Source organism: Passer domesticus, chromosome 19, assembly GCF_036417665.1.
Source record: "Passer domesticus isolate bPasDom1 chromosome 19, bPasDom1.hap1, whole genome shotgun sequence".
Lineage (NCBI taxonomy): Eukaryota > Metazoa > Chordata > Aves > Passeriformes > Passeridae > Passer > Passer domesticus.
Genome location: NC_087492.1, coordinates 1,091,423 through 1,117,598, shown reverse-complemented (window position 1 = coordinate 1,117,598; position 26,176 = coordinate 1,091,423). Strand labels below are relative to the sequence as shown.

The window sequence follows — 26,176 nt, the reverse complement described above, 5'->3', positions numbered from 1 at the left end:
CCCCGCTGCCGGGCACGGCCGCCCCCGCCCGCCCGCCACGTACGTCTCCCGTCCCGGCTCCTTTCCATGGTTCCCGGCGTGACTGGAGCCGCCCGCCGCCGCCCCCGCAGCGCGGCGCCGACCGCCGGTAAGGGGGGGCGGGCCGGGGCTCTTTGTGCGCCGGGCCGGGCCGGGCCGGGCCGGGCGGTGCCGCTCGGCCTGCGCGGGTCGGGCCCGGGGCCGCGCGGGCCCCGCCGGGGCTGCCGGGGAGCGGGGCCGCCGCCGGCTCGGCCTCTGCCGGGGCCCGGGCGGAGCGGCGGGGCCGGGGCCGGGGCCGCGCCTGTTGCGGCCGGGCCCGGCCGCCCCTCCGGAGCCGGGCCGGAGCCGAGCGCCGGGGGCCGCGGCCCCGGCACGGCCCCGCCGCTGCTCCGGCTGCTCGGCCCCGCCGCGGGCCTGCGCGGGGCCCCGCGCCCGCCGGGCTCGGGAGGGGCCGCGTGCGGAGCCCACGGGGCGGTGTGGGGCCAAGGGGGCATCCCGGGTGGGCCAGGGGCTGTCCCGGGTGAACCAGGGGCTATCCCGGGTGAACCAGGAGCCATCCCCGGTGAACCAGGGGCCATCCCCGGTGAACCAGGGGCCATCCCCGGTGGGGCCCGGCGCGGCCGGCCGGCTCGGCCCGGGGCAGGAGCCGCGTCCCGCTCAGCCCCGGAGCATCGCCGCTCCCCTCCGTGCCAGCGGGGCTGTGCGTTTGGTGGCTTCCCGCTGCTGGACATCGTCCCTGTCCCCCGTGCGCGTCCGTGGAGCAGCACACCTCGCACGCCGCCATCCCCGCCGGGTGGGCATCGCTTGGTGCAGGAATTGGCACCAAGGGTGTGCCACAGCGTGGTGGTCACCTCCTGCGTGACCAGGGTCATTTGTGAGCCCCCGACCGGGTGCTCAGCTCAGCCACCTCTGTCATCCTCCGTGAGGATGGAGGGCACCCCCCTGGCAGGCTGATCCTCACCTGGGGCTCCTGTCCAGCGCTGAGATTGCTGCCAGTGGGTTGTGGGCAGACAGCGATGGAGAAGGAGGCAAGTGCACCGCTCAAAGCAGGGCTCTCCTGCACCGTCTGTCTCTCAGGCGGGTTGGAAAGGCTCTTTTTTATTATTTTCTTAAAAAGCAGTGGAGTCGCACCTCCTCCTCACACCTCCTCCTGCTGCTGCCACTGACAACAAACACGGGGGCTGGAGCCGTAAGGATTTCCAGGGGGGAACCACCATCCTGGGCTGACCCCTGAGGCTGCCGCTGGGGCTTTGCCCTGCGGCTGGGGAAGCTGTGGCTTTCCTCACATCCTCCTCCTCCTCCTCCATCGCCAAGAACACAGGCTGAGGCGGCATCTGCTGCGCTGAGAAGCTTCTTGTGGTTTTCACAGAGGTTTTCCTGTGGAAGTGCTCGGCGGGAGCACGGCACTGGGGCAATGAGACCCCAGGGGAGCCCTGTGGGAGCGCAGATTGCCCGGTGCTGGTGGTGGGAAGCTTTTGGTGGGAAGTTTTTGGTGGTTATCACGGCACAGGAGACCCTGCCATCACCTCCTGGTAGCTGTGCACCCGTGGCCTTTCCCACCGAGTATCCAGCACCCCGTGCTGAGGGTGTGCCCGACGCTGGCACAGCTTTGTGCACCAATCCCTGCCTGTGCACAGCCCTGCTGCCAGAGCCTCTGTCAGCCAAAATCATTTCTGTCAAACGTGCCCACCCTCTTCCCAGCCACAGAGTTCCTGGGAAAGTTTGAACTTTCCCAGCATTTTATGAAAAAAGAGCTTTCAGATGAGAAGAAAATGAACAAAACCTGCCGACACCTGACGGCGTTGGTGGCATGGCTGAGGGGCTTTGCTGTGGCACTGGAGCTGTGGTGCCCCGAGCCCTGGGAGCAGCAGCATCCTCACAGCGGGTGCTGGAGTTTGTCTGCCTGCAGCAACACCCTCTGTGGGGGCACAGACAACAGGGCATGCTGGGGATGCTGGCACTGGAGAGCCAGGAGGGGATCAGAGGGTCACTCATGGTCAGGATCTGCTGTGAGGGTAAAATCCCAGGTGGGACGTGTGGGAAGGGGCTCTGCCCTAACCCTGTGGGTGGGCTCGTGGTCAGAGCTGGGAGTCTTTGAGGCAGCACAAGGTGATGATAATTGATAACTATAAAATAAGAAAAAACTTTGAGATAACAGCACAGAGGCTTTCAGAGGTGTGCGAAGCAGAGATGGGTCCCTCTCTTGTTGTGGTGGCAACATCTCTGTCACCGTGTCAGGGAGGTGGAGGGACATTGGCTGCAGCCTCACCTCTGCTCAGTGGCACTCTCAGTGGCACTGGGCTGGCAGTGTGGGGACCAGGTTTTCCTGTGTCTGTTTTGGCTGTTCTGCCCATTCCCGGGGCCAGCACGGGAGCTGGATGGGCACAGCAGCGACCCAGACAGCCCCTGAACGGAGTGGGAAGCTGGGAGGAGAAAGCAACCCACCCAGCTGGGTGGAAAGCTGGCCGAAAAAACAGGAAATGAGAGCAGGGGGAACATCTGGGTCCAGCTCTTGCACCACTTCCGAGCAGCTGCCCCAGCGGCTGTGGCTGCACTCCTGTGTCCCCACGGCTGTCCCAGTGCATGGGCCACCAGCCACCCTGGCCCCCTGGCCCGGGGTCCCCCGGAGCTGGGGGTGCCGGGGGGCCGGGCTGCGCTGCCCCCGGCCGCCTTTGATGCGGGTGAGTGGCAGGTCCATTGTGGCCTCTTTGTGCCTCCCTCGGTTCTCCAGGTCTGCACAAAACCTGCCATGGAAACCAGAGGCGGCCGCTGCCCCAGGAAACCCGCAGGCGCAATTAGGAAATGCAAATAGGAATGCAGATTCCTGCCTCGCCTTCCAGGGCTCCGAAAGTCGCCCCTGAGCCCCCCGATGTCCCCGGGCCACTGATGTGCCCAGTCCCCATCCGTGGGGATGGGGAAGGTGTCAGAGCAGGCCCAGGCAGGCAGAGAGAGCAGGGGTGAGCTGCTTTTGGGGTGCCTCAGGCCCTTTTCTGGTCTCCCCACGCTCCTGGGGCAGGACCGGGGCATCTCGACCCGTGCTGAGTGGTGACTCATAGGTGACAATATGACATTGACATTTTTTCCATCCCCTCTGTTGCCCAGCGACAAACAAACAAACAAGTGTGCCTTCAAACCCACGGTGGCTGCCTTGCCGGGACTGTCCCAGCCCCTGGGGTCTGCCTGGCTCCCCGGGGGTTGTTTTGGGGTGGTAGCACTGTCCCACACCCCTGCCTGGGGGATGTCAGCCTGGCAGAGGCAAGGCAGGCTGCCCACTTGGCAGGGAGGACCCTGCCCACCAAAGCACACTGAGAAAAGGTGGGAAAGGAGATAAAATGCACCCACTATAACTCCAGGAAGCACAAACTCTCCAGGTCTTCCTTTCCAGGTGGCATTACAAGCACTGCAGATGCTGGCTCTTCCTGGGTCCCCAGAGCAGGGATAATGGGGCTGAGGAGGAGGGAGAGTGGAGCAGTGAAGGGTGATGCTGATCTGAGCCATTCCCCTCCCTGGCAGGAAGCAGTAAGGTTTTCTTTGCCATCTGCTGGAGGAGCCATAGCTCAGAGCCAGGAGCCACGACTGGCACATGGAGGGCATCATCCACAGCAATAATCCATGTGGGGAGTGGCAGATCCTTTGTGCCCTGATCTGGGCCTAATCTACAGCTGTGCCTCTTAAAACCAAGCCTTGTTGATGGCTTTCAGTTTTCCAAGCTACAGCCCCTGGGTACTTTCCTGCCGGCGGCTGGAGTGGTGTGGGATGTGCATCCCCATTAGTGGTACATTTCTCCAGCTCCAGCCTGCTTTTATTGCTGGGAAATGAGCTCTGACTCCTGGAAGTGGTATTTCTTCCTTCTGCCTGACAGCTGGTCGATCCCTGGCCTGGCTGTCCCTCCCCCAGGGAAGGCACACGCCGATGGGCACACAAACTGCAGCAGGGAGCTGGCCCTGTCCTTGGCACAGGAAAGCAGGGCTGAGCAGGGGAAACAGGGAGATCATCTCCAGCAAGTGGAGATGGCTCACTGCGAGCACGTGCTGGGGCCATTCAGGCAGCAGTGGGGATGGGGACAGTCTCTGGGGAGGATTCCCAGCTCCTGGAGCCTAAACTGTTCCTTCTGCAATCCTTGTGGCTTTTACCCTCCCTGGCTGGTGATTGCCAGCATCAGTGCAAATCAGCTGGGATGGGCTGTACCTGAATTAGTCATGCAAACTTAAAATTAATGAAAGAGAAGCAAGATTGGATTTTGAAGAAGATCATGACCTGTTGTGGTGGCTGTTGCAAAGGGGGCAACAAGCAGAGCCACTGCTGGGGTCTGGGTCCCTTTGCTACCCAGAGCTGTGCTGGCACAGGAGTGACTCTGCTGCTGAGGACACTGAGAGTTTCTCTGAGCCTTGGCTGGCCTTCATCATCCAGGTTGGTGTCCCGTGTAATTTCTGTGATGTGCTGTGATGAAGCAGACTCAACATTCCTCCTCTCAGGGCTTTTCTCCACCCCACAGTCTGGGTTGTGCCAGGATGGAGCAGCCTGTGCTGGTTGGCAGGAGGGGCCTGACGTGGGGCCTTAATTAAATACCTGTCCCTGGTGAGGTGTAGCCTTTCAAGCAGGTTCTCCTCTGCTGAGCAATGTCACCCAGCACGAGGGAGGACAATGACAGTGTGACACTGTCCCAGGACAGCGTGGGGACGGCAGCTCTGGGTTGTTGGCTCGGCACTTTCCTGGGGTAGCTTGTATCCTCCATATGGCTTAGTGACTCATGAAAAACCCTCCTCTGTTTGTGTTCCAGTAGTCCCTTTCTTTCTGGCTCTGTGGGAGGAGCTGGGCTGTGCCCAGTGCTGCCCTCAGGCTCACCCTGGCTGTCAGGGGTGGATGGGTGACCACGGGGTGGCCGGTGCATGGCAGGTGGACATCAGGCAGTGACACTTTGTGCCCTGCATTACTGCTGTGGTGCAAGGGGCTGGGATGGGGGAAGCCCTCCTCCTCTCCCTGGGGACCCTGGAGGCTGTGGATGTGGTGAGGGAGGTGCAGGACCTTCCCACCACACTCAAGGCCTTTCATCCTCCCTGGCTGTGGTTTGGTCCCCGAGGGAAGGGGGATCACAGCAGCCACTCTGTGATCACCTTTAAATCTTCTGAGCAGCCCCTCTGGCCAGGGGCCTGTCCTGGTGAATAATTCACCGTGTGCTGGCAGGGAGAGTTTTACTCCACTAATTTTGTTTCCATAGAAACTCGTGCGGTCTGTGCTCCAGAGCTCGGGGTGAATCAATACGGGATTTTTCCTCTGCGCAGTGAGCGACGGCCCTTAAACCCTGATGGCAGGAGAGCAGCCCCTGGAGAGGCTGGAGGCTGGGCCTGCTCTGCCCAGCCTGTCCCTGCGTGTCCCTGCGTGTCCCTGCTGTCCCTGCCCGTCCCTGCCTGTCCCTGCTGTCCCTGCCCATCCCTTCCCGTCCCTGCCCGTCCCTGCTGTCCCTGCCTGTCCCTGCCTGTCCCTGCCTGTCCCTGCCTTTGTGGGATGCCCAGGGCCAAATCCTGTGCACCATCCTGGGGCAGGGTCAGCCCAGTCTCATCCCAGTCCACTCCAGTATGTTCCTGCTCTGCAGAGAGATGGAGGGGAGGGGACTGTCTCTACTCTTTCTCCCTTTTTCCCTCCTATCCTTTAATTTCTGTGACCCTTGACCTGTAATGGCAAATTAGCAATTGGAATCAGCCATGCTAATTATCCAGGGAGCGGGGTCGGCCCTGTCCCCAGCTGGGTTCGGGTTCCCCCACTCCCCTCTATTACTGACTGCCCAAACCTAACCCAAAAACTGCCCAGCAGCGAGTCCTCCACACGCCCTGCCCTGAGCCAGTCCCCAGGGAATGCCACACACCTTTGTGTCCGCAGGAATTTCTATTTTCTTTCACTCCCAGCTGCTTCCCAGCTTTTGTGCCGAGCTGGGAGCACAAAGGGAGAAGAGGGATAAGCAGCTCAGGACGGGTTTGTGTGACATATGGCGCTCCTGAGGGCTTTGCACGGCGGCTGCGGCCGGCGCCGGGGCAACAACAGCGGCCACGGGGTGCTGAGCTTCCCTCCTGCCAGCCTTGGCACGGGTAAACTGAGGCAGGAGGCTGGGGATGGGCGTGGGGCTGTCCCATGGGAGTGCTGTGTGCCTCCAAAGCTCTGAGCTGATGGCTCAGCTGGGCCCTGTGTTTGATGTCGGCGGTGAAAGCCAGGGGAGGAAAGGTCAGCGACACCAGCCACCTCCTGCAATAATCTTATATCAGCCTCCCTGCTTTGGGCAGCCTCGTGGATCTAATTTATTACACGTTGATGCAAGGTAGGGTTGAAGAGAGTCGCAGCTGAACCGTACAAAGGGATGCCGGGTCACTTTAATCGCTCACACTTGCTTGACCTATTTTTTTTTTAATCCCTTCCTGGAAACCTTATTTCATGTTTGAATTCCCTCAACTATTTTAGGAATGTCGTCCTACCAAGATCAAATTACCTTCAATGAAACCAGCGCAAGGCGGCCTGGAAAGGCAGGCGACTTTTGGACGAGGGTCTGGTGCTGCCTCATTAATGTGGGCTTAGTTTGGGGCGGGGGCTGTGCTCCTGCCTTGGAAAACGTGTGAAAGCCGGGATTAGCGCTGCACAATGCCGAGGAGGGGCAGGGCTGGCTCTGCCCGGCCTGGCACGGAGCGCCGGGGGCACCGGGAGCCCCTGGCAGCCCTGCGCTGGCAGGGGAAGGTGGGTGCTGGGGTGCAGCCCTGCCTGGCTCCCAGCTGAGTGCCCCGGGTTTAGCGGGGTGGGTTTGGTGGTTTAGGAGCCAGCTGGGAGCAGTGCAGGGCTGACATCTGGCCGGCTCACAAAGGGCTCCCATCGATCTGTCCGGAGGGAGGGCATGGCTCTGCTGGGACAGCAGTGGGTGCATCCCCTCCAGGTGGGTGCTGAGTGTTCAGAGTGCTGCCGTGTCCAGGGCTCCCCACCTGGGCAGGAATGCTGATGTGCCCGCGTTGGGATCACTGCCTGGCTCTCCCCGTTCCTCTGCACCTGCCCTGGGAGCAGAAGGGGAATTTCCTGCTGCAGAGAGGTACGTGCTGCACAGGTTCCCCAGCAGGGCTTCCTTGTGCTCGCCTCCCTGCTTGCTTCTGCTTTTGAAAAGGGCTTAAACCCAGCCATTTTAATACTCGGTAGAACAAGTATTAAAGGAGATCCTCAGGTGCTTATTTGTTTCCATGAAAAAGGATTTGCTCAGAGCAATTTTCCCAGGCTGTGGGCCCAGGAGGGGTGCACAGCATCCCCTGAGGCAGAGAAAAGGTGACAAGGGGATTTAGGAGAGACTGGTAGGGGCCCATCCTGCGCATCCTTGGCATGTTTGGTGGTAGAGAATGCATAATTTCTGTTCCTGATCATACACTTTCCATCCCAATTTCAGTCCTGTTACAGTCACACCTGCAGCTGCTGAGCAGTCACGTTCCCAGACTTGTTCCCACATTGAGCAATCCCCTTGCAGGGGCCTGGCTGCAGCAGCACTCAGCACATCTGCTCTGGACAGAGCCATTACTTCTAGATTAACATCCTTGAGTTCTGAGACTTCTTCCAAGAGTCTTCCCTCCAGGAACTGGGGGAGATCTCAGCCCTTCTCTCCAAATAATTCTGTGCACGGAAATGCTTCTGCACGTCTGTTCTGCATCCCCAGCTGAGGCACCACAGGCCTGGGCTTGCAGCCACCACGGGCTGGGGAGTGCAGTCACACTCGCTGGTGTCAGCCCTGTCCTGGCTGCACAGGGGGGTCCTGGCTGCTCTGTTTTCAGGGGGGATCCATGAGCACAGCGTGGCAGTAGCAGGGGAGAAGGGGCTGGGCAGCGTTTGAGCAGTCCCATCTGCTGTCTGAGCCGCAGCAGACACTGGGGAAGGGAATATTCTGGTCTGCACTCGGTGCCAAGGCTGTCCCTGAGCAGGGAGGGCTGTGAGCCATCAGTCCCAGTGCTTTTCCAGCTGCTGGCTCCCCCGGTGGGGCTGTGCTGCTTGCAGCGCCACATTCCGCTCACACCGACCCCTGGGATTATCCAGCTGCTCTGCCCGGGCAGCTGAGGCTGGCTGAGCCTCTCCAGAGCTTCCCCTCAGGCCGTCCCTCCATGGAAAAGCCCATTTTTGGGAGGTGCAGAGTGCCTGCTGCCAGGGTGGGTGAGAGCAGCCGTGCCCAGGCAGGATGCCCGGGGCACAGGAGATGTTCCTGCCAGGCTGTGAGCATTATCCCTCCCCAGGAGCCTGGCTGAGGCATTCTGCCTCTGCTCTTGTCCTTGGCTCTGGCAGAGGTGGCTCTGAATTGTGCAAGTCACTGGCAGCCTGGGTGGCAGAAGAGCAGGGTGAACCCAGGGCTGGCAGGGGGAGCTGCCCCCCACAGCCAGCTTGTGTTTGTTGTATTTTATGGGTTTGAGTGGTGAGCCAAGGGCAGCCAAAGCTGTGCCAGTGCCTGAGCACAGTGTGCAGTGAGACAGCAGTTCTGGAGGTGTGTGGGAAAGTGTCCTGTGCTGTCCTGGCAGCGCAGTGACACCAAACAGCATTTTCAGTGCCAGTCCCGTGCCAGCCTGTGGAGGCACCTGGATAAAAGCTGGTGTGGTTGTGGCATTGTGGCAGCCCTTCCTGCCCCAGTGCTGGCTCTGTGCCTGGCCCCAGCCTGGCACAGGACATCACCTGTGGCACAGAGTGCCAGGAGAGCCACCACTGCTGCGTGCTGAGGTGGCCCAGCTGGGTGAGCCAGGAGCAGGCACTGCCAGGACAGGAGGATTTATCCTGTGCTGCCAGGGGGCACAGGGCAGTGCCAGCCACAGCAGTGCCCCTGCTCTCTGCGACCTGTGGGACAGGGACACTCAGACCAGGGGCTTGCAAAGCCTTTAAGCTCCTCCTGTGATGGGCACAGCAGAAGGGCCAGGGATTATGCCTGTGCTGGGTTTGAGGATGGATAACAGCATTCAGGGGCCTTCTGCTGATAACAGGGCAGGAGCTGCTGCCAGGCAGGAGGAAGGCTGGTCAGGCAGGAGGAAGGAGTGATGCCAGCCTGGTTCTGCACGTGGGGCAGGAGGGCAGAGGGGCCCAGCCTGTGCCCCGAGTGAGGGCTGACTCAACTTCTTCTTTCCTTTTTGGGAAATCCAAAGGATTTTGCTTTTCCTGGCATCTTCCCAGCCCCTCGGTGACATGACAGAAATAAGGGCCAGGAACACGTTGAGCCCCTTGCCCAGCTGCCACCAGGGTCCTGCTGCCCTCCCACTGCTCAGCTGGACACTGCTGCAGACAGCAGGGGCTGGGGAGGATCTCAGGATGCAGCTACCTGTTGGTCTTTTAAATCAACTCCACTTGCTTTTCCCTGGATTTTAACTCGTGCTGACGTAGTGATTTGCATTTCTTTGGATTAGCAGCTGGACTTTGCAAAATGGGTTTAAAAGCCTTCAGAGCATGTGAAGTGCCCTGGTCTGTGTGGCCCCTGCCAGCCCCGAATTCCTGGGGGGTATCTCAGGGCAGGGAAGGTCCCAACACATTCCCTTGGGACTGTTTGAAGCCGCATGTGCAGCGGAGCCTCTCTGGTGTAAAATATCTTGTCTCCATCCCTGATTTTGTTCATCTTCTGACCAGAAGATTTCCATGGCTCAGCAGGTTGCTGTGCTCAGTGCCACTATCCAGCACTTGCAGGGAGCTGTCCCAGTGCAGTGTTGACTAACACCTCCCCAGAGGGCTGGCAGGGGGTTTGCCCGTGCCTGGCACAGCCCTGGCCCTCATGGTTACAGGGAAGCCTTTAAATACACACTCAAAGGCCAAATGCTGGGAGACAAAGGTTCCCCAGCCCAGGTACTTCAGTTACTTTATGGAGATCTGGAGAATTCCACCTGATTTTGGGGGGTTATTTTGCTGTTGGAGGTTTAGGGCTAGCACACCATTCTTGTTCTGCACAGAAGCTCGGATCTCCATCCGTGGATGGTGTGTGTGTATCCAGCACAGGCTGTGTTCCCGTGGGTGTCCAGGCTCATTCCCCATCCTCTTGGAGTAGCCAGATCTTGTAAGGAGGTGTGTACCCTGTGAATGTGTTACAACTCAATTTAATACGTGACTAAACCAGCCATGCAATATTGCAATTAAAGTATAATTCCAGAGGTGTGAACAATGCTGGCTCTTCGCTGGAGTGAGTCAGGGGAGTGGAGGAGGAAGCAGCAGCAGTGTTTTATTAATTGACTCCAGTGGATTTATTTGTCCTCGGTGAATAGAGCCGGGCAGAGCTGTCGGAATCGTTCCTGCTCTGCTCGCACTGCGCTCTCCATGCCTGGCTCCTGGCAAGCTCATCCTGGGCACTGAGAATCTCTGGGATGGAGGCAGTTCCTGGCTGAGTGACCAGTTAAATGGATGTAATGAGTGAGCAGGAGCGAGCTGGGGGCTCCTGGTGCTGTTTGGAAATGGCCCCCTGTGCCCAACAGTGATTCTGCTGCTGCTTTTCCCTGGGTCCTGTCCTGCCTGGGAGCCAATGCCACGGGGAGGTGGCACTGGATGGCCCCTGGTGACTGGTGCAAATGCTTCCAGGATTACACAAAAGCCAGGGAAGGAGAGCAGAGCGTGCCTGGAGCAGGAATCATCCCTGTGATTCCTCTGGTACCGAGTCAGAGCAGCGCTGTCCCTGGGGATGAAGGTGGGGTAAATTAGCAGTGGGGCAAAACGTGAGCTTCTCCCCGAGCTCCTGCTGAGTTCCTCATCTATTGCAAGTGTGTTTTGTTCTCAGCAGCCTCTGGAAGCCCCTTGGAGCAGCTCGGGGCTGTGGCTGGCACAGGGGCTGAGCACTGGGGACGTGGCTGTCACACATGGTCTTGCTGGGCAGGGGAGAGCCCAGGTGACCTTCAGAGGTGACTGCTTCTCTTAATGGCTTGGAATCTGATTATACCATTTTGCTAAGAAATGTGCTTGGCACGTTCTTCTGCATTAAATACCATTTAGGGACAGTTATCCTGAACTCTCTGCCTGCGCTTAGGAAAAAGCCTTTGAAAATGATATTATGGATCAAAAGTGTTCTTGGGGTAATTCTGTTTCAAACAGTGGAGTTAATCCAGAACTGAATTTGGCCCTGCATTTTCAAACGAGAAGCAGTAGCTGTATAATCTGTTTATGGTTTTAAAGTGAATGTTAATCTTGGATTTGGTAGCTTTTCCAAAAGGTCGATTTGCCGTGCTGCCGAGCATTTTAGCCCCCTGCTCTGACACTCTCATGGAGCCGACTCCATGTTTTATTTTAAGAGTGATTTTACTGTGTTTATAAATACACGTCAAACCTGGAAACGTTAAATCTGGGCAGCCCTGAGCAGTGGAAGTAATGCCACTTTTCTTGCCTTGCATTTTGCCGCTACAGCTCCTGGCACGGCACGTGCAGGCCGGCTGCAGGGATGGCTCAGTCCCACGAGGATGGGTGGAACGGAACCAACTGTCCCCTGCTGAGACAGGGGAGCCCCTGGGTGCTGCCCCTGGGTGCTGCCCTGGGTGCTGCCCTGGGTGCTGCCCCGGGTGACTCTGTGTCCCCTCCGCAGGTGGGAGGATGCAGCCGTGCGCCGGGGGCTGACGCGCGGAGCCGCCGGCCGCGGGGAGCGGGACCCCCGCCGCCCACCCATGGTCCCGGCTGGCAGCCGGGGCAGCCCCCCGTGAGGAGGGGCACGGGCACGGCCGGGACGCGGGCACCGAGCCCCCGCAGCCATGACGAGCCTGTTCCGCCGGAGCAGCAGCAGCGGCGGCTCCCGCGGCGGCTCCTCCGCCCAGGAGCTCAACAACAGCCGCCCCGCCAGGCAGGTGCGGCGCCTGGAGTTCAACCAGGCCATGGAGGACTTCAAGACCATGTTCCCCAACATGGACTACGACATCATCGAGTGCGTCTTGAGAGCCAACAACGGCGCCGTGGACGCCACCATCGACCAGCTGCTGCAGATGAACCTGGACGGCAGCGGCTGTGACGACAGCTCGGACTCGGAGGACAGCATCCCCCCCGAGGTACTGCCTGGGGCTCTGGGCTCTGCCTTCCAGGGCTGGGTCGCCATCCGTGGGCACAGCAGTCTCATCCTGCCTCCTCCTGCCTGGGCACGGTGCTGCTCAACTGCTGCAGGCAGGCAGAGTGCCCAGATCAGCTGGGCTGCTACACCAAAGATTGTCTTGGGCAGTGCTTCAGGCTTGAGCCAAGTGTTCTCCCTCACCCCAAAACCCAACAGAGACCCTTCTGCTGCTGTCAGAGAGACTCCCCGGGGCTGTGTGCACCAAGGATAGGCTCAGCCACTCTCTTCCCTTGAAATCAGTATCTCCAAACTGCACCAACCCCCCCTGGGTGCAGGAGGCCCAGTGCCAGCAGGCTGCCCCATCCTCTGCAGCAGCATTCAGCCTGTGCCCTGCCTGTTTTGCTGCTGCACGCGGGGCTGTGGCCGCTGGGGAGCACCTCCCTGTCCTGCCCTCACCCCATCCTCTCACCTGCAGATCTTGGAGCGGACCCTGGAGCCGGACAGCTCGGACGAGGAGCCCCCTCCTGTGTACTCTCCTCCTGCCTACGAGAGCCAGGCCTTGGGCAGCCGCTACCCCCGCGCCCCACCCACGCCCCCGCCCAGGTGAGCCCCAGCCCCACAGAGCCCCCGCTCCTGGGCACCTGTGCCAGCATGGGGGTCAGGCAGTGTCAGCAGCCCCTGCTCCTGGGCACCTGTGCCAGCACAGGGGGTCATGCTGTGTCAGCTGGCCCTGGCACAGCCCTCTGGCCCTGCTCCTTATAGGGTCCAGTGAGACAAAGCCGAGGGAGATGAATGAAGCTCACAGCTGCCTCAAAAATCCCTGTGAGGGTCTGACACACGAACAGCTGAGGGGCCGGAAAGCCGCTCTGGCAGCGTGTGGAATGGCAAAAATCAGCTCTGGGGGCGGGAGCACTCTCTGCTGCTGCTGGAAAACACCAGGTGCTGGGCAGCCCCGCCCCGGCTCCTCACACACACCTCGGCTGGCTCTCACTTGGCCCCTGGCAGCACTGCTCTGGCTGTAGCTGTGGGGCTGTGGGGCAGCAGGTGTGAGCCCTGGGCACCTCTGTGCCAGCCCCTGCCCTCTGTGCAGGCTGGGGGTGACACTGGGTGAGAGACGTTTGTCAGCTTCGGGGGCAAATCCCTGCAGTGCTGGGGCTCCACCGGGCTGGGCTTTGGGAGTCTGAGTGAAACGAGGGAGAAGGAAAACCCAGCGTGCAGACTTGCAGGGCAGGGCTTGAAATACAGCTCACAGATACTCCAAACCCCTAGGAAAGCTTTCACTCTCCAGAGCTGATAGTAACATTGGAGGTTTGAGGATGTGCTGGGGTTTTGGTGTTTCCAGGACTGCTGGTGGAGCTGGGCAGGCTCTGCTGTTTCAGGCTCTGCTGTGCCAGGCCTTGCTGTGACAGGCTCTGCTGTGCCAGGCCCTGTGCCACGCTGCCACAGCAGGTGTTGGTGGGTTTCTCCTGAGCTGTGTTGCCCTGCAGGACGGACGTGCCCGGCCCTGGCAGCTCCGTGCACTACAGGAACTGGAACCCGCCGCTGCTGGGCAACCTCCCCGAGGACTTCCTGCGCATCCTGCCCCAGCAGACAGCTGGCACACAGGTGAGTGTGGCCACCCACCCCTTCCAGCCTGCCCCGTGCGGTGGCATGGGCACCATCCCAGTCCTCAGCCACCCTGAGCCTGCAGCATCAGCACATCTGGGCACCAGGTGTGGACTAGCCCGAAAGTTTTGGAGCGTGTCCTGTTCAAGAGACTGAAGTGGGCAAGGGGTGAAAGAGATCTCAGCAAAGCTTAGATATTTTTCCTGCATTATCCCAGTGATTAGTGCCAGAAATGCCACTTGCCATAAGCATCTAATATTTGCAATTATTTGAAAATCTTGCCTGCTGCCCTGGTGAGGAACAGCAGGACCAGTAATGCTCCTAAGGAGAGCAGCACTGCCAGGGCACTTGAGGGCTGCTGCAGTGGAATTTGGGTGGGAAACAGTGCAAACCTGAGGATTTGCCCCTGGGGAATCAGAGTCCACATGTGCTCCATGATTGTTTTAAGCCACAAGGTTTGGGTGCCAGCAGCAGGGCAGGCAATGGGCAGCATCCCATGGGGAACAACATGGGATGCCCAACACATGCTGGGCATCCTGCTCAGCTCCAGGCACAATGTGGGGCATCCCTCGGCCCTTTGCTAACACAGGAACCCCTAAATGGATCCAGCACCCTCCTGGCATGGAGAGGGCTGGGGGACTGCAGGCACCCTGCTCCTCGCTCTCGTTTTGTCTCCAAAGGCAGCCTGCCACGTTTTCATGAATGATTGCCCTGCAAGTTGAGCTGCACGGGCTCTATTACCTTTCTGGGAATAGGAGCGTGCCAATTCATTTGGGCTCAGGGGGAGGAGAGGAGCAGCTGCCCTTTTCTTTCCCCAGTAATTGTGTGCTTTTGCTTTTTATGGCTCTCTGGGAGCAGCTACAAATCAGATAAATATTGTAGGCAGGGACGAGGCTGTGCCGCAGCGTGCGGCTGTGCTGCTCCCCAGGTGTGAGGCGTTTGTCAGCAGGACACTGCAGACTCTGCTCTTTGAGATGAGAGATAAAGCAGCCATGCTGCTGAGACCCTTCTCGTACCTCCACAACTTTATACCTCTGCTATGGCACAGCCATAAAGTTAAAAATCCCTGCCAGCCTGTGCTCTGCCAAAGGAGCTCCAAAAGGTTCCCACGTGGGATGTGCGTCCCCCCTGCCCTGTCCCCCTTCCCAAGGGGCAGAGGCAGTGATGCCCTGTCCCCCTTGTCCCTTTTACCCTGGGCTGTGGGGCAGAGGAGGGAGGGACCCCTCTGGGGGCAGCACTCGGTGCCCATCGGGGCTGGGGTGTTACAGAGGGGCAGAAAAGCCCGAGGTGCTGCTGCAGGGACCCCCGAGAGCAGCACCCACGGTGAGCCACGTTTGCCTCCCCAGGGCTCCCCCGGGTGCCGGCAGCCCGTGCCACGGGGGCTGGTGCCACGGGGCCAGGGCTCGCTGGAGCAGGAGCGCCGATGGAAGCAGTACCTGGAGGACGAGCGGATCGCGCTCTTCCTGCAGAACGAGGAGTTCATGAAGGAGCTCCAGAGGAACCGGGATTTCCTTCTCGCCCTGGAGAGAGGTGAAAGGGCCTTCAGAAACTTCTGCTTTTTGGACGCGTGCCCTGCTGTGACTCTGGCTGCTGGCAGCAGTGCCCTGCCCGTGGGATCAGGGCTTGTGCCAAAGCAGAGCCAGTACCAGACGTGGCCAGGCTGGGGCTGGGGGTCTGAGCTGCCCGCAGGGGTGGGCTGCTCCCTGGACCCCTGCTCTCCTCCCCCTGCCCACCCCTCCGCAGCATCCCTGGCAGAGCCCAGAATCCATAGCAAGGAGCTTTGGAAATGGGCTCTGAGCCCTCCCCAGCCCTGTCAGTGGTGCTCTGCAGGGTCCTGGCAGCACCGTCACTGCAGGTGGCAGGAAAACCACGGCTGTGCCCGTCGTGTGCTTGTGGTGGGTGGGCAGTTCCTCTGCTGCTGCGGGCTCCCACCACAGTGCTTGTGGTGTCTGTGCAGAAGCAAAGCCCCAGCTGCCTCCCTTGCCAGCAGCCTGTCCCTCAGCAGCCACGGGGCTGTGAGGGGAGAGGGGAGCAGAGCCATGTGCTCTGCCTCGAGGGTCTGATCGAGCGGGCGCTGCGCTTTTTGTGTTTCAGATCGATTGAAATATGAGTCAAAAAAATCCAAGTCGACTGGTGTTGCTGTCAGCAACGACTTTGGTTTCTCCTCCATATTATCAGGTAACTTCCAAGACCCCCATGAGCATTGTCTCTGCACAGCAGGACCCCCCACAGCCCCTGCATTCCCATCCCTCTGCCCAGCTGCCTCCAGAGTGGCTGTGGAGGGAGGAAATGGCTGATCCCTCCCTGCTGCCCTCCCAGCACGGGAGAGGAGCTGGTGGCTCTTGGGGGTGGGTGCTCCTGCCCTCCCCATGTGGAGGTGCTCCTGCATCCTGCCTCCATCCATCCCTGCCCTCCCTGCCTGGGCTGGAGCAGAGGATTGTGCCTGCAGGCATAATGACTGTTCTGGGTAATCCTGATTAACCTCGGAGCAGAGCAGCTGCCCAGAGTCAGAATTAGAGCTGGTGTCTGTCGATGGCCCCGTGTGGGGCTGGGTGAGCCTGGGCAGCCTGGCAGAGCTCCAGCTGGGCTCACAGACCTGGGGAACAGAGACATGGCTCTGGGGTCTCTGGCTCCCTGACCCAGCTGGGCTTGCTCCTGATCCACTGGGTAGCATCATCCAATACCCAGAGCAGAGTCAGAGCCAGGGGAGTTTGGAGCTGCTGACCCTGCAGGGAGGTGCTGGTGCTGGCACTGAGCACCTGTAAGGGTGTGCTGCCAGCCCACAGCTCTGCACTCCCAGTCCCAGGGGTTGTGTCCCCACAGGGTCCCCATCCAGAGCCAGCACCCTCATCCACCTGCTGTGGCCAGCTCTGCCCTTTGCTGCTGCTGGAGTTGGAAGTCCCAGCCCCTCAGGCCCTCGTGTGAGCAGTGTTTGCCTTGCAGGTGAGGGAGCTCCCTCTGGACCCAGCGAGGCCGGGGCCGTGTCCGACGATGCCTTATTCCGAGACAAGCTCAAACACATGGGGAAGTGTGAGTGCTGGGCAGGGCCCGTGCTGCAGCCTGGCAGGGCTGCAGGGCAGTGGGAGTGGGGTGGGCAGGGTACCTGGCACTCTCCCTAACTCATCCTCTCTCTGAGGACTCACAGCCTGCTTTTCCCACCACAAACTAGACCCAGGTCCTTGGGTGGCCCCAGCTGGGGACACTGGGAGGGGTGGGTAAGGAAGGTCATGAAAATCCCAGAAAAAGGGGAAAACATGAGCACCTCCCAGCAGGGACCAAGGTGTCCCTGTCTCCCTCTCCGAGTCTGGGCATCACCACAGGGGTGGGTGGCTCTCACACCCCTGGCCCTGCCCCTCTCCTTTCCCCTGCCCGTGGCAGCTGTGGGAAGGGGTTTTGGGTGAGACCCTCACCCAGCTGCTTCCTTCCAGCCACGCGCAAGAAGCTGTTTGAACTCGCCAGAGCCTTCTCCGAGAAGACCAAGATGAGGAAATCAAAAAGAAAACACTTGTTGAAGCACCAGGTGTATCCTGAAAGGGGCTGTGGGGCAGGGGGCCTCCCCAAGGGCTCCTCTGTGGCTGGGGTGTGGGCTGGGAAGGGTGGCTGTGGTCCATGGCCACATCCTGGCCCCACAGGTGGTTTTCCTTAGCGGAGGGCACAGGATGGGGACAGCGGCTTCCACGGCAAATCTCCTCGATGACGTGGAGGGACATGCATATGGTAAGGAGTGCTGTGCCAGGCTGTGCTGGCCTTGGCACAGCTGGGGCCGTGGTGCCCCACATCACCCCAGGGCTGGCTTGGGTGTGAACGCCTGGCAGAAATACCCCTGTGGGCCAAAATCCTCCACCCAGTGTTCTCAGATGTGCTCTGGGAGAAACCCCCCAAGTCCCCCTGGGGATTCTCTCTCTGAGCAAGGAACCCCTGCCCTGGGGAAAGCTGGGCTGCCTCCCCCCGGGCTGCTCCCCGGAGCGGGGCCGTGCTGTGGAGGTGGCTGCAGCCCCCGCCTGCCTCTGCCTTCCAGATGAAGATTTCCAAGCACGGCGGCAGCAGCTCCGGGAGGAGGAGGAGACGCCGAAGGAAGGGCAGTAACCGGTGAGAGGCACCTGGGGATGGGTGATCGCTTGGGTGTGAGTGGCCCAGCCTGGCTGGAGGGCGGGCCAGTGCTTTAGGCTGGGTCCAGAGAGTGTCCGGGTGGGGACAAGCCCCATCGGTGGCCATGGCTGCTGTCACTGTGTGGCTGAGGCTCAGCACGTGCTCTTCTCTTTCCCCTTCCCCTCCCTGCAGGTCCCAGCTCTGGGGTTTCTTGCTGGCACAGGACGTGCACGAGGCTTCATCAGGAGATGGCTGAAAAAGGAAAAACCCACCCAACAAATCACACAGATTTTGGCTGCTCCCCCTCTGCTGCTGTACTCCTCTGAAGTACAAGTATCGAAGTGAGGCACGACGTTTTCTTACCGGTGGTTTGAAAACAACTTTTCCTATGGAGAAAATCAGCCAAAAAGGGAAAAAAAAAAAGGAAAAAACAAGCGGGCAGCTGCTGCGAGCGGCTGCGGAGGAGCCAGCGAGCTCAGGCTGGGGAGGGCAGCCCCGCCTGCTGCCCCAGTCGGCGGCACAGGAGGAATGAAACCAGCCGTACTAACGAGGATCCCGTCCCACGGGGGCCTGCCTGGCCAGAGCACTCCTGAACATATCTGTAGTGGTCTGATGTAACTTCACTCTGCGCACACCGGGACAAAAACCACGTCAGAAAGGGAAGCTAACAGCCGTTGTCTATTATTGCTAGGAGTAATGAGCAGAGGTTCAGATCAGGTAATAGTCAAATAATATAAATTGTTTATAAAAGGAAAGGCCTTCTTTTCCTAGGCGTTTCACTTTGAATTAAACCTTTGCCTTCGGCATTGCTACAACTGCCTTGAAGTTGGGAAGCTTTGTGCCACGGGGCAGCACCAAGGGCTGGATTTCACACCAGTTTCACCCTCGCTGATGGAGCAGGACATTTCCCACCGGGTGTGGGGTGCTGGGGGTGCTCCCGGAGTCTGGGAGCTCCTGGGATGCCCCTGCTGTAGGTGAGAGGCAAAGCCCAAGGCAGGGGCTGGCAGGGCTGGTGGAGGTGCTTTCAGCACGGGGTTTGTGCCAGGGCTTGGGGGCACTGCTGGGTTTGGTGCGGGGCAGGAGCAGAGCCCCTTCCTCGTGCCCGCAGCGCCGGAATCCTGCAGCTCTCGGAGATGCTGTCAGGCTAAAAATAATTACATAAACAAATTCCTTCGCTGTGTAAGTAATGAGTGACGAGCGTAAAGTCAGAATTCGCTCCCGCCAGCACATTTTCTTCTCCTTTATCGGCACAGCGTTCCCTGCCAAATGCAGGAGGTGGCTCTAGACGTGCCTGTTTCACTCCCTGCCTCCTGCCAACCAGCACAAATGTTGCAGGATTGGAGCTGTGAAGGCGGCAGACGCAGAAGCCCCAGCCATCAGACACTCACGCAACTGTTTTCCCTGCCTCTCCGCAGGGTTTGGTAACAAAAGTCCCCCTTGCAGGCGCTGGCTCCCGGCAGGCTCCTTCAGTCCCAGCGGAGCCCGCGTGCCTTTGAAGTGGACGCCAAGATTTCCAGATTTCCTCCCCCGGCAGCGCTGCAGCTGCTGCACCTGTTGAGCGCTGCTGTCGTCCCCTCCAGCCCTGCTGGGGATGGGAGCATCCCCTCAGCTTCGCTTTCTCCTGGGTCCTGGCCAGGGGCAGGGCTGCTTCCAGGTGTCTGGGGCTGCAGGGTCTGTGTGGTGTCTCTGTAGCACAAAACTCCTGCAGCACCGGCGCTCAGACGAGTTCTGGGGTGCCGAGGGCCAGGGCAGGTGCAGTGGGCTGGGAGCACCCTGGGATGCCAGCAAGCTTTGGGCTCCTAAAATAAAGCAGCAGAATTCCCACCCCAGCCAGCCCATCCCAGTTTTGGTGTCCTCTCCTTTGCTTTTGAAGACTGAAGAGCAATCTTGGGTCGCGGCAGCACGGTGACAGGTTAAAGCCACCCCAAGCCACGCTGGTGTCCCACACCATGGCAGCACCCCTGCTCCTGTGGTGTGCACAACTGCCAGGGGTGCTGCAAGGCACAGGATGCCCCAGGCTGCCCTGCCCAGGGCAGGATGGGGCTCTGGAGGAGCACCTGGCTCAGGGTGCAGGGAATCAGGGAACGGAAAATCCTTTAGTCCCTGGGTGGGATTTCCATTCTGAGAGAGCTGGGGAGAAGGAGGCTCCTGGCCTGCCCTCGCTGGCCCTGGGGGCCCTGCGAGGCTGCCGTTCCTGCTTCCCAGTCCAAAGCAGCTCTGCATATTTGGAAGAAAATCAAACTTGGAAGCGGATCAGCCCGTCACCATTCCAGCGCCTCTCTGCCACGGCGGGCTGCTGTGCCAGCGAAGTTTCCATGAGCGCAGGAAGCACCGGCAGGGAATTCTGCAATCCCGGAGCCGGGCTGGCCCCAGGGCCGGGCTGGGCACGGGCTGGCTCCTGGGGATGGGTTGTGCTTCCCTGGGGGGGCTGGCACAGGGCCACAGGGCAGTGCTGTGCCCCGCTGCCTTCGGGACAAAGAGGGGGACACTGTCCCTGCTCCCAGGCTGCTCCTTTAGGGACACCTGGGTCACACCTGGGTCACCTCTGGGAGCCAGCCGAGGCGTGCTGGCTCTGCTTTCTGCCTGAGCTCGTCCCCTCTGCTCCCACTGAGAGAGGGACAGCAAGGAAGGGTGGCCGGGGCTGGGAGCCGGGGAGGGGACAGGCAGGACAGGTGGGTGGCAGTGCCCAGCCCTGCTGGCTCTGACCCCGCTGGGGTCCTGCACCAAATCTCCATGGCCACCACAGGGCTCTGGGCACGGCTTGGCCACCACCACCCCCCAACACGTTGCCCCTAAACATCCCAGGCCAGGCACAGCCTCTGGGTGATGTCACTCTGTGCCCGTGTCAAAATATCCTGGAGGCACCAAGCATCTTTTTAATGGAGATGGAGAGGGGTTTTTGTGTCCTGTAAAAAAATAAAAACCAGGTCTATGGAGTGCAAAGGCCACAAACCTGGCTTGGGAGCCGAAATGCATTTCTTACATAAAAATGTACAATTCTCAGTGATGTTTGTATCGTTTCTCTACAGAAAGCTTTCGAAAGAACAAAACAAACTGATCTGTGATGTTTGTGAGTGTGGCTATTTTAGAATTTATTCCATAAGTGATTTTTTTCTTAAAGATGTTTAATAGTAATTCCTATAATAAAGTCCTGTTGTACTCTTCACGCTGTATATTTTTTAACACTGTATTTTTCTATTCTTTACAGGGGGAAGAAGAAAGAAAGGGGGCTGGGGAGGGAAGGGGCAGCTCCAGCCCAGCCCCAGCTGTGCCTCTCAGATGCAAACGCCCCAAATCTGCCCTGGTTTGCTGCTCCTGATGGGGCTGAATTTGTGCCCGGTGGTTTCCTCAATAACCCATGAGCCATCCCTGGGGAAGCAGTGTCAGGGCGGGGGGGCACACGGAGCATCCCCCTGACTTTCAGGGGTGGCACAGAACCCCCCTGTCCTGTGCCAGCTTTCATTTCCCGGCAGGATCGGAGCTTCCCAGCCTCGGGAACCTTCCCTGTGAAAGAAAAGCCTGTAAAAAGTCAGGGCATTATTGCCTTAAATGTCAAAAGCAGCGAAAGGCTGGAGGCAGCTCCCTCTGGAATTGCTCTCCTCGCAGGGACAGGGCTCTGCTTCCCAGGGGCTGCCTGGGGATGGGGATGGGGCTGGACACGTCCGAGCCCGGCGATCCCCGCTGGCCCTGGTCTGCCGTGGAAATTTACTGCCCCCTTGCTCCGCCAGGCTGCAGGCTGCGAGCGGGGCTGCTGCAGCTTGTGCACCGAGCTGGGACACGCTGGGACCCGCTGGGGACATTTACTGTGTGCTGGGAACACACACTGGGACCCGCTGGGGTCACACTGTGTGCTGGGGCTGCTGCGGGGATGCACCGAGCTGGGAACACACACTGGGATCCCTGGGGTCACACTGGGGCTGCTGCAGCTCACACAGCGAGCTGGGAACACACACTGGGATTTTCTGGGGTCACTCTGTCTGTGGGGCTGCCCAGGGTGGGCTCCGGCCATGGGGCAGCCCCCGGGCAGGGCTGGTGCTGTGCTGACCCCATGTCCCTGGTGTGGATCCCACTGTCCCCTCAGGCTGGCCCCGCTGTCCCCTCATGTGGGCCCCGCTGTCCCCTCTCCATCCGGGTGAGCCCCAGCCCAGGAGCTGCAGGACCCACTGAACCTGGAGGCTTTTCCTCAGGTTCTGTGACAAGGACCAGCGGGGCTGCCCGGGCCCGGGAGGGCACTGAGGGGTGGCACTGAGGGGTGGCACTGAGGGGGTGTCTGTGAGGGGTGGCATTGTGAGGGTGGCACTGAAGGGTGACACTGTGGGGGTGTCTGTGAGGGGTGTCTGTGAGGGTGGCACTGAGTGGAGGACACTGAGGGGGTGGCACTCTGGGGTGGCACTGAGGGATGGCACTGTGGGGATGTCTGTGAGGGGTGGCACTGAGGGGGTGTCCATGAGGGTGGCACTGAGGGGTGGCATTGTGGGGTGGCACTGAGGGGGGGTGTGTGAGGGGATGTCTGTGAGAGGTGGCACTGAGAAATGACACTGAGGGGGTGTCCGTGAGGGGTGGCACTGTGGCGGTGTCTGTGGGGGTAGCACTGAGGGGTGTCCGTGAGGGGTGGCACTGAGGGATGGCACTGAGGGGTGACACTGAGGGGATGTCCGTGAGGGTGGCACTGAGGGGTGGCACTGTGGGGGTGTCTGTGAGGGGTGTCTGTGAGGGTGGCACTGAGGGATGGCACTGAGGGGTGACACTGAGGGGATGTCCGTGAGGGGTGGCACTGAGGGATGGCACTGAGGGGTGACACTGAGGGGATGTCCGTGAGGGTGGCACTGAGGGGTGGCACTGTGGGGGTGTCTGTGAGGGGTGTCTGTGAGGGTGGCACTGAGTGGAGGACACTGAGGGGGTGGCACTCTGGGGTGGCACTGAGGGGTGTCCGTGAGGGGTGGCACTGAGGGATGGCACTGAGGGGTGTCCGTGAGGCACAGCGGCGGCACACATCCGTGCGCCCAGCCATTCTGTGACAGCGCACCAGCACACACGAGGCTGCCCCGAGCCTGGGGCGCTGCTGGCGCTGCCCGGGCCGGCCCGAGGCTGTCGGGGCACACCGGGGCCGCTCCCGTCTGTCGCGACAGCGCCAAACGCATGGCGGCCACCCGGCTCGGCCATCGGCTGGCGCTGCCTGACTCCTCCTCCCGCCGCCGCTCGGCACTCGGCCGCGCGCCCTGGCGGCCGCTCCGGTTCCGGCTGAGTTCCGGTTCCGTTTCCGGTTCCGCTTCCGGGTGCGCGGCAGCCGCGGGGCCGCTCCGGCGGGGCCGCCATGGCCGCCACGGCCGGGAGCCGCACGCAGAAGATCGGGAGCGTGTTCAGCCGGTGCGCGGGGGGCTCAGCCGGGGCTCAGCCGGTTGGCGGTGAGCGCGGCCCGCTGAGCCCCCCCTGAGCCGCCTGTCGCCTGTGGCAGGGCGCGGAGCCTGGTGCGCAGCGGGCTGCTGCGGAAGCCGCTGTGGCTGGACGTGTACGCCGCGTTCCCGCCGCTGCGCGAGCCCGTGTACCGCGTGCCGCGGCCGCGCTACCGGAGCCGCGACCCCATCGGCGCCGTGCTCTACCGGGAGGACACCGTGCGAGCGTGCGTGCGGGGACCGGGCTGGGGAATCGGGGCTGGGGGACCGGGGCTGGGGGACCGGGGGGCTTCGGGGTAATTTTTTAAAAATTTTTTAAAATTTTTTAAATTTTTTTTTCTTTTTTTCTTTTTTTTTTTCTTTTTTTTTTTTTTTATAAGTCAGGGTGGATTTTTGGGGTAAATAATTTCTTTTTTTTAAAAAATAAATTGGTGGGGATTTTTTATTAATTGGGGTGGTTTTTTAATAAATTGGGTGGTTTTTTTTTTAATAAATTGGGGTGGGGTTTTAATTGAATAAATCTGAGTGGTGTTTTAAAATAAATGGGGGTGGTTTTGGGATAAATCGGGGTTGTTTTTTGGAATAAATCAAGGTGGTTTTTTTAACAAGTTGGGGTGGGTTTTTTAATAAATCAGGGAGGGTTTTTTAATAAATCAGGAATTTTTTTTTAATAAATCAGGGTGGTTTTTTTAATAAATGGGGATTTTTAAAAAAATCAATCAGGGTATTTTTAAAAAATTGGGGTGAGTTTTTTAATAAATCAGGGTGGTTTTGTGATTAAGTCGGGGTGGGTTTTTGGAATAAATCAGGGTGGTTTTTTTAATAAATTAGGATTTTTAAAAAATAAATCAGGGTGTTTTTTGATTAAATTGGGGTGGGTTTTTGGAATAAATCGGGGTGAACTTTTTCATAAATCAGGGTGGATTTTCTCATAAATCAGGGTGGATTTTTTTTAACAAATCAGGGTGCGTTTTCTCATAAACCAGGGTGTTTTTCTCATAAATCAGGGTGTTTTTTTCATAAACCAGGGGTTTTTTCTCATAAATCAGGGTTTTTTTCATAAACCAGGGTGTTTTTTCCATAAATCAGGGTTTTTTTCATAAACCAGGGTGTTTTTCTCATGAACCAGGGCGGGTTTGTGCCCTGCCCTGTTCCCAGCAGAGCTGGGGGCTCCTCTGGCCCTGCTCTGCTGCTGCCCCCTTGGTTCAGCTGCAGACCCACAGTTTCCTTTCGTGAGCAGGAGGTTCTACAGAGTTTATGGCAACGGCCCCAAGCCCTTCGACCTGACCCAGTTAAACTTCAAGTCCACTTGCCAGAGGTGAGATAATGGAACCAGGAACGTCCCTGAGGCTCTTCTCCCCTTCGGTCTGGGAGCACCTCTGAGTGTCAAAACCAACTTTGCCATGCAGGTTTGTTGAGAAATACAACGAGCTGGAGAAAGAAGGGAAAATTGAGGAGGAGAAACTGTTTGAAGAAACAGGAAAAGCCCTCTTGGCCAGTGGGATCCTTCTGCAGAGGAGAGGGGTGGATAGAGTGAGTATTGAACAGCCACAGGGGTTGGGAGAACACTCCCAGCCCTCGGTGCTGGGAGATGAAATCCTCATTTCATCTGTCTCAAAATGCCCTGGCTGTGCACAGAAAGCTTTCCTCAGTGCTGGGAGATGAAATCCTCATTTCATCTGTCTCAAAATGTCCTGGCTGTGCACAGAAAGCTTTCCTGTGGGCCATGAACAGGCTGAGGGGCTTGGGGGGGTTCCAAAAGGTGTTTTTCTGGAGATGAAATTGGGTAGTCATTCAAATAATCCGTGGTGCATCTGTATGCAGCATCTGGAACTTTGTATTTTGAATTTGGAGGCCAGCAGCCTCTCTGGGGACACTGTGCTGTGAATGAAACTCCTCCTGCACACACAGGGGCTGCTGCTCCCTGTGTCACCCTTCAGAAGCTCTCCCCTGCTCCATGGGAGCTTTCCTGTCCTCCCTGCAGGCCTCCAGGGACCCTGCCCTGCCGCCCCGGGCCGTGCTGCGGGAGCTGCAGGAGAAGAGGAAGGACGGGGAGCAGCCTCCAGAGCTGGCAGGGACACACAGGGAGGGGCCCTGTCCCTCCTGACAGCCTGTCACCTGCCAGAGCCACCTCCAGCCCTCCCTGGGGACATTCCCTGAGGAGCAGGGCCTGGTGCCCCCATGGCACACGTGGTCCCCTCTGTCCAGCTCCACAGGGATAAAGTCACAGGAAATCTTATTTTCTTTTAGTGCTCACCACTGTTTTCTGCGATGGAGTTGGAAAACACCGAGTGTAAAAGTGGAAAATTAAAACGTTTTCTTTAAAAACTGGGAGTTCTGCCTGTTCGGGTGTCTGGTGTGCAGAGTGTTGGTGAGGATGTTTCCTGCTGGGGGAGGGCAGATCCTGTTTGATGTGTTCCAGCAGCTGTCTGAAGTGTCATCTTTTTATAGCTGATGGAGAAAGGAGCTATTTATGGATGGAGTGCTGTAGTGTGCTCCTCCCAGCTCATCATTTCCTTAAATTCAGGTGTGGCAGGACCAGGAAACTGGGAGCTCTGCAGATTTTAGTGGCTCCTGATGAAACTGGCACCCTGGAAGTGTGAAAAGGGGATGCTGGGAGAAAGGTGATGCCGCTCAGGAGCAGTCACTGGAATTCTGGCACGGACAAAAATAACAGCCAGCCTTCCTGGGGTTAGTGGGGAGCTCTTCCCGTGCCTGCACATCCTGGCTGATCTTTCATTGAACATTCTGGTCAGGCTCTGTGGAAAACAAACAGTTTGTTTTGTGTCTTTTTCTTTGTGGGTTCTCTTTTTGGGGTTTTTTTTTTGTTTTGTTGTGGTTGGTTTTTTTTTTTTTTTTTTTTTTTTGTGATTTTTTTTTTTGTTGTTGTTGTTTTCCTTTCGTTTGTGATTTTTAGCATCCCGGGCTGGCAGCACGCCCAGTCAGAGGTGTGAGTGGTGCCAGCCCCTCCCTCCCTCCGTGCCCGGTTTGGTGCTGCTGCTGTGGGTGAGGTGCAGGACAGTGAAAAGCAGGGTGTGAAATGCCTGCTCTGCTTTCTGTGCCTGGGTTCACTGCTGGGTGCTGT

At 59.0% G+C, this 26,176-nt stretch overlaps 2 protein-coding genes across 2 annotated transcripts; both read left to right on the top strand.

Annotated features, from left to right (window-relative positions):
• The first annotated feature begins 1 nt into the window (after position 1).
• CUEDC1 (CUE domain containing 1) lies at positions 2–20,862 on the top strand. The gene is made up of 11 exons (XM_064394847.1): positions 2–127; positions 11,552–12,005; positions 12,480–12,607; positions 13,492–13,609; positions 14,956–15,139; positions 15,704–15,787; positions 16,553–16,639; positions 17,038–17,131; positions 17,268–17,326; positions 17,628–17,698; positions 17,891–20,862. The coding sequence occupies exons 2-10, from the start codon at positions 11,715–11,717 to the stop codon at positions 17,693–17,695; spliced, it is 1,113 nt and encodes a 370-aa protein (XP_064250917.1). The 5' UTR covers positions 2–127; positions 11,552–11,714; the 3' UTR covers positions 17,696–17,698; positions 17,891–20,862.
• Positions 20,863–22,907: 2,045 nt separating this feature from the next.
• Positions 22,908–25,425, top strand: MRPS23 (mitochondrial ribosomal protein S23). Its single transcript, XM_064394795.1, has 5 exons — positions 22,908–23,065; positions 23,154–23,318; positions 24,332–24,409; positions 24,501–24,624; positions 25,076–25,425. The coding sequence occupies exons 1-5, from the start codon at positions 23,013–23,015 to the stop codon at positions 25,196–25,198; spliced, it is 543 nt and encodes a 180-aa protein (XP_064250865.1). The 5' UTR covers positions 22,908–23,012; the 3' UTR covers positions 25,199–25,425.
• Positions 25,426–26,176: the final 751 nt, after the last annotated feature.